Consider the following 9,452-nt stretch of genomic DNA (forward strand, 5'->3'; position numbering starts at 1 on the left):
ACAACAGAACCCAAACATACCTCCTGAATGGCAGATTGTACAACAGAACCCAAACATACTTCCTGAATGGCAGATTGTACAATAGAACCCTAACATACTTCCTGAATGGCAGATTGTACAACAGAACCCTAACATACTTCCTGAATGGCAGATTGTACAACAGGACCCAAACATACTTCCTGAATGGCAGATTGTACAACAGAACCCAAACATACCTCCTGAATGGCAGATTGTACAACAGAACCCAAACATACTTCCTGAATGGCAGATTGTACAACAGAACCCAAACATACTTCCTGAATGGCAGATTGTACAACAGAACCAACATACTTCCTGAATGGCAGATTGTACAACAGGACCCAAACATACTTCCTAAATGGCAGATTGTACAACAGAACCCAAACATACTTCCTGAATGGCAGATTGTACAACAGAACCCAAACATACTTCCTGAATGGCAGATTGTACAACAGAACCAACATACTTCCTGAATGGCAGATTGTACAACAGGACCCAAACATACTTCCTGAATGGCAGATTGTACAACAGAACCCAAACATACTTCCTGAATGGCAGATTGTACAACAGAACCCAAACATACTTCCTGAATGGCAGATTGTACAACAGAACCAACATACTTCCTGAATGGCAGATTGTACAACAGGACCAAAACATACTTCCTGAATGGCAGATTGTACAACAGAACCCAAACATACTTCCTGAATGGCAGATTGTACAACAGAACCAACATACTTTCTGAATGGCAGATTGTACAACAGGACCCAAACATACTTCCTGAATGGCAGATTGTACAACAGAACCCAAACATACTTCCTGAATGGCAGATTGTACAACAGAACCAACATACTTTCTGAATGGCAGATTGTACAACAGGACCCAAACATACTTCCTGAATGGCAGATTGTACAACAGGACCCAAACATACTTCCTGAATGGCAGATTGTACAACAGAACCCAAACATACTTCCTGAATGGCAGATTGTACAACAGAACCCAAACATACTTCCTGAATGGCAGATTGTACAACAGAACCCAAACATACTTCCTGAATGGCAGATTGTACAACAGAACCCAAACATACTTCCTGAATGGCAGATTGTACAACAGAACCAACATACTTCCTGAATGGCAGATTGTACAACAGAACCAACATACTTCCTGAATGGCAGATTGTACAACAGGACCCAAACATACTTCCTGAATGGCAGATTGTACAACAGAACCAACATACTTCCTGAATGGCAGATTGTACAACAGGACCCAAACATACTTCCTGAATGGCAGATTGTACAACAGAACCCAAACATACCTCCTGAATGGCAGATTGTACAACAGAACCCAAACATACTTCCTGAATGGCAGATTGTACAACAGAACCCAAACATACTTCCTGAATGGCAGATTGTACAACAGAACCCAAACATACCTCCTGAATGGCAGATTGTACAACAGAACCCAAACATACTTCCTGAATGGCAGATTGTACAACAGAACCCAAACATACTTCCTGAATGGCAGATTGTACAACAGAACCCAAACATACCTCCTGAATGGCAGATTATACAACAGCACCAACATACTTCCTGAATGGCAGATTGTACAACAGGACCCAAACATACTTCCTGAATGGCAGATTGTACAACAGAACCCAAACATACCTCCTGAATAGCAGATTGTACAACAGAACCCAAACATACTTCCTGAATGGCAGATTGTACAACAGAACCCAAACATACCTCCTGAATGGCAGATTATACAACAGGACTTCCTAAACTTCCTAAATGTCGGATGGTACAACCCAAACATAGTTTCTTCACTACGAGATGAAGATCAGTGGTTTAACAGCTTATACTATATTCTACATAACATATCGACGAGCGAACAGTAAAATACAGTAGTTATTGTATATTAATACAAGTGTTTAATTAAAAAGTCCTACCCTCTCTGAGTTCGTGGACAGCGTTGACAAAAGAAAAAAGTTCTGTAAAATCACGCGAAAGTATAAGTGTCTCGCCGGTAAACTGGTAAACAATGTACAAAATCTGTAACAATCTCTAGATAATAAATACAATGTAACACTGAAGCAGTGATATTTATAATAATAAACTTATAAGTGAAGTGTGTTTTGCCGCATGAGTACACACACTAACACTAGGCCTAGCCTAGTAAGAAACATGACAAGAATATTGTGTCTAATTTTAGACGGATAACCCTTGTTGTGTTTCAAAAAGTCCGGTTTCTACGAAATTTTTTTCTTGGTCCGACTGACTTCTTTAAAACCGGAGTTTACTGTACTGTATTTAATCATTGATGTCAATATTTTTTTTAGTTTTAGAGATATGAAAAGAAAAACTCAACCAATCAGAAAGCTGTATTCGGCATAACAACAATGGAAAATCAATTACATGGCTATATATAACCTAGCAATATCAAACTACATGCCATTATCTCTTAGAGACCTAAAACAGTTATTTGATGAGGCTTACGCTGCTTTTTACTTCATATCTACAGCTATATACTTCCTGAATGCCAGATTGTACGACAGAATCTTAGGACACCCTTACGTCAACACAACTTAATAACAATTGTGTAGGTAATGACGTATACTTCCTGAATGCCAGATTGTACAATAGAATCTAAGGACACCTCTGACGTCATCACAACTTAATAACAATTGTGTAGGTAATGCTGTATATTTTATTAACGTTAGATTGTACGCCAAAATATAAGGACACCCCTGACGTCATCACAACTTATCCACAATTGTGTAGGTACAGGGGTGTACTTCCTGAATGTCAGATTGTATAACAGAACCATAGGACACCATGACGTCATCACAACTTATCAACAATTGTGTAGTTAATGACGTATACTTCCTGAATGTTAGATTGTATACCAAAATCTAAGGACACCTCTGACGTCATCACAACCTATCAACAATTGTGTAGGTAAAACTGTAAACTTCCCGAATGCCAGATTCTATAACAGAATTTAAGGACATCATCTCTGCATAGTACCCATTTACTTGGTAGTCATAGTACAGCTGTAATACCGTTGTAGTAATACACTGTGAATGTACAATATTTCTATTTCATGTAATAAAATCATCGGGGTTTAAATGTTACACTAGTATTACATCCTATAACATATTATCGTTTCCTGTAAACGAGACATTTTCTAATTGTGTTTCTTTTTCGATCCAGCATGAATTTTATAACATCATAAAATTACGTTTTAGTCAAATTTATCTGTTTGAAATAGAAATGGTCTGTGAGTTGCTTTACCAGAAAATCTTTACATAGACTAAACATTTACAGTTTATCTATATTATTTGTATTGGTTTCGCGTAAACTCTTTCTAAGAAAATTGAAGACAGAATGAAATACATGTAAACAAAAAAGTTGCTAAACAAACATCAATACCACTAATACGTATGTTACCAACAGGCCTTAGATCAATTTAAATTGGTGTCCAAGACCCATGTATGTGTTCATTTAAATCACTCGTAGCCTCTTTCCCACTTCTTCTTATTTTCAGCATTAACAAATTCGGAACACTTTTCTATTGTTATAACTTCAACCGCGTGTAATGTTGGTTAGTATTTCTATTGAAGATACAAGTGACAATATAATATACAAACGCCTATACTGTTGACTCGGAATTAATAGATGAAGCTAGTCGTTTATTTCCTTTCCGAACGCGTTTTAACAACTTTTCCCAAAATAGCTTCCTTGCTGTACGGAGTCTTGTTTTATCAGTGTTATGCTCATCTGGCCATTGTAAAGGGCGTATGATGTCCCAGTTTTCTCGGATGAGTTTTGGAAATTCGCTCCGCTTCATATCATCTAATAGGATAATGATATTCATGCGTTCTCTTCCTTCACGAAATGAGTATCTACTTGCTACTTTCATAGCGAATGTTTGCCATTCGTATTCAAGGAATTTACAGCTTACTACAAATAAAGTTTGATACGAATCATCAATCGCTCTCATAATATTATCACAAATATCTAGTCCCGTTTCAAAAGTTTTATCTTCGGCGCTATATCTGATATCGTGTTGTTCTAGCCATGTAGTAAATGATTTCCGTATCCATCGACAATCTTCTCTGCAGTATGAAATGAAGATATCATATGGCGGCGTCTCGTGTTCTACTTGATGTCGGCACCAAAAGCGTAAATTCACACTGTATCGCCAAGCCAATCGGAACATGATTCCCAACACGAGGAAAATCACTGTGAGACTGATAGAAATGATCAGCCAAAACTGAGATGTACAGTCAATTCTAAAATCGTGAAATGTTTCAAGCATCTCGACAATTTTCATGTGGCTGTTTATACATACGATATCATCTTTGTCATATATAACCTGTGTCGTGGCTATCCAAGAAAGGAAGTCCAGGCTGTTACAGTCACACAAGACTGGATTTCCTGCAAGTTTTACTCTGAACCTCTCTGACACCGATCTATAATTTTCAAGAAGAGTAATTTCTGAATAGGTTAAAGAAGCAATAAGGTTATTTCTGATATCGAGCAATTCTAATACCTTCAGGCGAACCAGACTTTGAATCGGAAGGCTTTCAATTAAATTGTCTGCGAGAAGTAACATTTTCATCGAATCCGACTGGTCTTTAAAGGTGCTCGAGTTCAGATACCTTATTTTGTTTGACGAAAGGTCGATAGTAGTAAGACGTGTCAATCCTTGAAAAAGTTTGTTATGAACTAATCCACTATAGCCTAGAAGACACTCTCTGGCCGTTAGTTTTGTCAGATTTAACATGGCAGTGAACATTTCAGGATGAGGAAATGAACAAACAATTCCAGACATATCGAACTCTGTAAGGTGACTTAAACCGTTAAAACGATGTCCACCACATGTAAATAGAGGTTCCTGATAACTGATGTCCAAAATCTTCAGATTTTTGTCAATAAAGCCGAGACGTCCGAAGTCAGAGGTAAATTTAAAATGTCTAAGGTTTAGATAAATGAGACTGTCTGGAAGATAAATCTTTCGATTTTTAAAGGTTCTTCGTTTTCGCATGAATGTTGACGTTTTATATGAACAATCAAAATATTGTATCGAGGGAAATAATTTCAGAATGAAAAACACTTGTGGTGATTGAAAAGTGTTTCTCGACAAATCCAAATACTCTATACAGCCTCGACTGGCCCATGACAACACGGCTTCTATACTAATACTTCCAATTGCATTGTTAGAAAGGTTAAGTTTTCTAATGCAAATAGCGCTGAAGAAACGGATGTCTGAATTTTCTAAGTGAACTGTATTATCATTACGAACATAGTTATGAAGAATTTCAATTGATTCCATCGTTCTTCCTCGTAATCCATGGAGAAGGGGCAGAACATCACGAACGTCTCGGTATCGGCGTGATGTCAAACACAACTTAGATAAATTTCGAAATGGATGCAATGCATTTCTTTCTAGCTTTTCGGTTTTAAAGAAAAGACTTAATTTATGAATATCCATACTCTCCAATCGTTGAAATGATGTGTTTCTTATCGACAGCTCTCCTCTTTGTTTGAACGACAATGTTTTCATTTTGTTTAAATTCAAAAATCCCTCTCCAAAAGTCAATCCGTCGAATATATCAATATGAAGTGTTTCAATTTGTGAAAGAGACAATAACGTTGGTTCTGGATAGACCTTCCTTAAATGGAAGTTGTTACTGTACATGATAAGAGTCTTGAGGTTATTTCGGGGATTGAAGGCGGATGCTTCGAATGAGAAGCCATCAAGGAGATTATGTGATAGGTCAAGGTACGTCAGGTTGACCAGGTGATGAAAGGTGCCAGTCGAAATGACTGACAAACTGTTAAAGGACAATACAATATGTTCTAAATGTGGCATATTTATAAAGGACTCTTTAAGCAGGATTTTTACGTTGTTGTGCATAAGGTTTAAGGAAGTTGTGTTCTTCTCTTCATCCTGAGGAATGACTTGCAGACGACAGCCCGGACAGGTGACTTCAAATGTCTCTTCTAATCTTTGCACGCTGCAACAATCAGGTAGTCCATCTGAAATGGTATACAGCATTATAGCAGCTCGGTACTTTGATTCAAGTATACCATAATTGAAAACAAGGAAGACTTAGCTTTACAAAATACTAACAGTTGCATGCTTTAAACTGTTACAACTCTCCAAATTGTGAGCTTCTCTTTTATAATTGTGATTTAAAGTGAATAAATAATCAATCTTATCTCGAAGAAATCGTACTTCATCGCTATATTTGATATAATTTTCGGTCTAACAACAGATCACGTTATGATGTTGATATTCATTTTGTTCATTAGCTTATTAGATATATTTTGTGGGTACCATTTGCTATATTTTTGTATATGCTGTCGTTGGTGAAACATTTTAATTCAAAATGTATCCTAGCATAAGTATTTAAGTATAGTCCGTACAAAAATTATTTGAACAATGTAAAGTGTAGAACAACAGACTGAATATCCTTACTTCGGTGCCTCTAGTTTTTTTTATTCTTTTACTGTTGCATATCTACTTTTATTTCAACATTATAAACATATCACGTGGTGAGGTAATGAGATATGCTTCGTTGGTTACGACAAGCAATTAGAATAGCACTAGAAAACAGAATAACACTAGAAAACAGAATAAAGTTTGAAAAACAGATTAACACTAGAAAACAGAATAATACTAGAAAACAGAATAATGCTAAAAACAGAATAATACTAGAAAACAGATTAACACTAGAAAACAGAATAACACAAGACAACAGAATGACACTAGAAAACAGAATAACACTATAGAAAACAGAATAACACTAGAAAACAGAATAACACGAGGAAACAGAATAACGCCAGAAAACAGAATAATACCAGAAAACAGAATAACACGAGAAAACAGAATAACACGAGGAAACAGAATAACACTAGAAAACAGAATAACGCTAGAAAACAGAATAATACCAGAAAACAGAATAAAGTTTGAAAAACAGATTAACACTAGAAAACAGAATAATACTAGAAAACAGAATAACACTAGAAAACAGAATAACGCTAGAAAACAGAATAATACCAGAAAACAGAATAAAGTTTGAAAAACAGATTAACACTAGAAAACAGAATAATACTAGAAAACAGAATAACACAAGACAACAGAATGACACTAGAAAACAGAATAACACTAGAAAACAGAATAACACCAGAAAACAGAATAACACTAGAAAACAGAATAAAGTTTGAAAAACAGATTAACACTAGAAAACAGAATAATACTAGAAAACAGAATAACACCAGAAAACAGAATAATACAAGAAAACAGAAGAACACTAGAAAACAGAATAACACAAGACAACAGAATAACACCAGAAAATAGAATAACATTAAGAAACAGAATAACACCAGAAAACAGAATAACACCAGAAAATAGAATAACATTAAGAAACAGAATAACACCAGAAAACAGAATAACATTAAGAAACAGAATAACACTAGAAAACAGAATAACACCAGAAAATAGAATAACATTAAGAAACAGAATAACACCAGAAAACAGAATAACACTAGAAAACAGAATAAAGTTTGAAAAACAGATTAACACTAGAAAACAGAATAACATTAAGAAACAGAATAACACTAGAAAACAGAATAACACCAGAAAACAGAATAACACTATAGAAAACAGAATAACACTAGAAAATAGAATAACATTAAGAAACAGAATAAGGCTAAAAAGTAGAAACGTAATTTTTCTTCACCTGGTGCGTTAAGAAATCCAATTGAACTGTAATTCCGTATTCAAAATGCTTGAGAGAAAAAATACCAGATATAAGTTTTTTTGGTTTTTTTTTAAATCAACAACAACAAAAAACAAACAAATAAAAAACAAACAAACGAAAAACAAAAACAAAACAAAACAAAAACATTAAAGAGGCTTACCCGCAGACGGACCGGTAAACGGCACATCTCCGATCACTAAATAAACTTCAGTACACGTTTCTATGTGACAAAATTAGAGGCTTTCCGACTTTATTTCTTGAAAACAATTACTATAATATGTATTTAAAAGACGTTTTAAAACTCAACCTGAGAGGGAAATGTATGGAATATAACGGCAACTCTTCTTTGTAAATCGCCGCTGCCTTTGAAGTTATCACTGTGCGGCACTGTGCACGTGCTTGTTTCTTTGATGTGTCAATCAAATTAGACTTATTGCGGGTTGCGATTAAATAAATAATATTTAAAAATGAGGTTTTAATATCACTTTTCAGCGTTTTATAAGGAAAATAAAATGAAAAACTCAACAATTCCAACAATTTCTCATGTGTAAAAAATCTTTTTCTATTAGCCAATTTTTCTGATATCTCTGCGGGCAAGCCTCTTTAAGATAAAAAATATATATATATTCCATAAGCAATGATGATGTGTGGTGGTAAAATATACATGACACTTTCAGTTCGTGTGATGGCTATATGGACAGTTCACTTAATGTTAAAAGTACACCGTCGTGAATAAAAATACAAAAAGTACCTGAATAATGGACAGTCCAGTGTACGCAGATTACTAGAAAAAGTAAGTAGTTCTCCATTGTGTTGTACAATCTTATATTCAGGAAGTAAACAGCTCTATATACACAAATGGTAGTGTGACGTCACGACTTAAAATCAAAAGGCGTTTTTTTCACAAAGTCATTGTTAAAACCGTCTGTCCAGGATCCTCACAAGTTGATTACATTGATAACAATAATCCAATGTTTCAGAGCTTGATAACAATAGTCAATGTTTCAGAGCATGTCCCTGTAATAGTCTATATAATCCACCCTCTAGTTACAGGTAAGTGGGTTTCTCCCATCTACACATATATACGTTCCGCTCTATTGACCTCGCTTCCGTGTCTATGCATCTAACCAAGCAGTCAACCCATACCGGGTATGATCGGCATTTTTAAATATTAGGTGACGTCGATGAAAAATAAACTGAAAAATATCACATGAATGTTACAATTCTTGGTTTATTTAAATAGATTTTTTTTATTAAAGTAATATGAATTTAAACTTCATTTAAATGACACGCGTTCAACATTTCTTGTTTAGAATATAAAGTCCAAACAAGTGCCCTTTGTATACAGTGATTATTATTCAGAATAAATTAATCGAGTGGAGTGTGAATAGATAAGATAGGTCAATTTGGGTGTTAGTAAGTTGTACCTTAAATATTTTGAAATATTGTTTTAGTCAGTCCATGTTTTATTGTCACGTCAAGATTGGCCTGGTAATCCGAACAAGCAATGACTTTCCATATGGAAACATCGGATTAAGGGAGAAAATTCGAAAAACGTTTCGTTAACAATAATGTAAGATGAGGTGATTCCTTAAATTAAAGAATATGAATAAAAAGGGGCAAGTTAATTGGATTACAATGTAAGTGCACCCAAAGGACATATGTCTAT

The 9,452-nt window shown here is 35.1% G+C and overlaps 1 protein-coding gene across 1 annotated transcript; it reads right to left on the reverse strand.

The window, feature by feature from the left end:
* Positions 1-2,377: 2,377 nt before the first annotated feature.
* On the reverse strand, positions 2,378-8,838 carry LOC117338171 (toll-like receptor 1). Its single transcript, XM_033899395.1, has 2 exons — positions 8,535-8,838; positions 2,378-6,056 (listed from the first exon to the last, which is right to left on the reverse strand). The coding sequence occupies exons 1-2, from the start codon at positions 8,590-8,592 to the stop codon at positions 3,664-3,666; spliced, it is 2,451 nt and encodes an 816-aa protein (XP_033755286.1). The 5' UTR covers positions 8,593-8,838; the 3' UTR covers positions 2,378-3,663.
* Positions 8,839-9,452: the final 614 nt, after the last annotated feature.

This window comes from Pecten maximus, chromosome 11 (genome assembly GCF_902652985.1).
Source record: "Pecten maximus chromosome 11, xPecMax1.1, whole genome shotgun sequence".
Classification (NCBI taxonomy): Eukaryota; Metazoa; Mollusca; class Bivalvia; order Pectinida; family Pectinidae; genus Pecten; species Pecten maximus.

What these genes read in the sequence shown, in the direction of transcription:
- LOC117338171 (XM_033899395.1), bottom strand. Translation starts at nt 8,592, where the DNA reads ATGGAGAACTACTTACTTTTTCTAGTAATCTGCGTACACTGGACTGTC. An exon ending in CTGGACTGTCCATTATTCAG is followed by an intron (nt 6,057 to 8,534) that starts GTACTTTTTGTA and finishes ATACCATTTCAG; the next exon opens with ATGGACTACCTGATTGTTGC.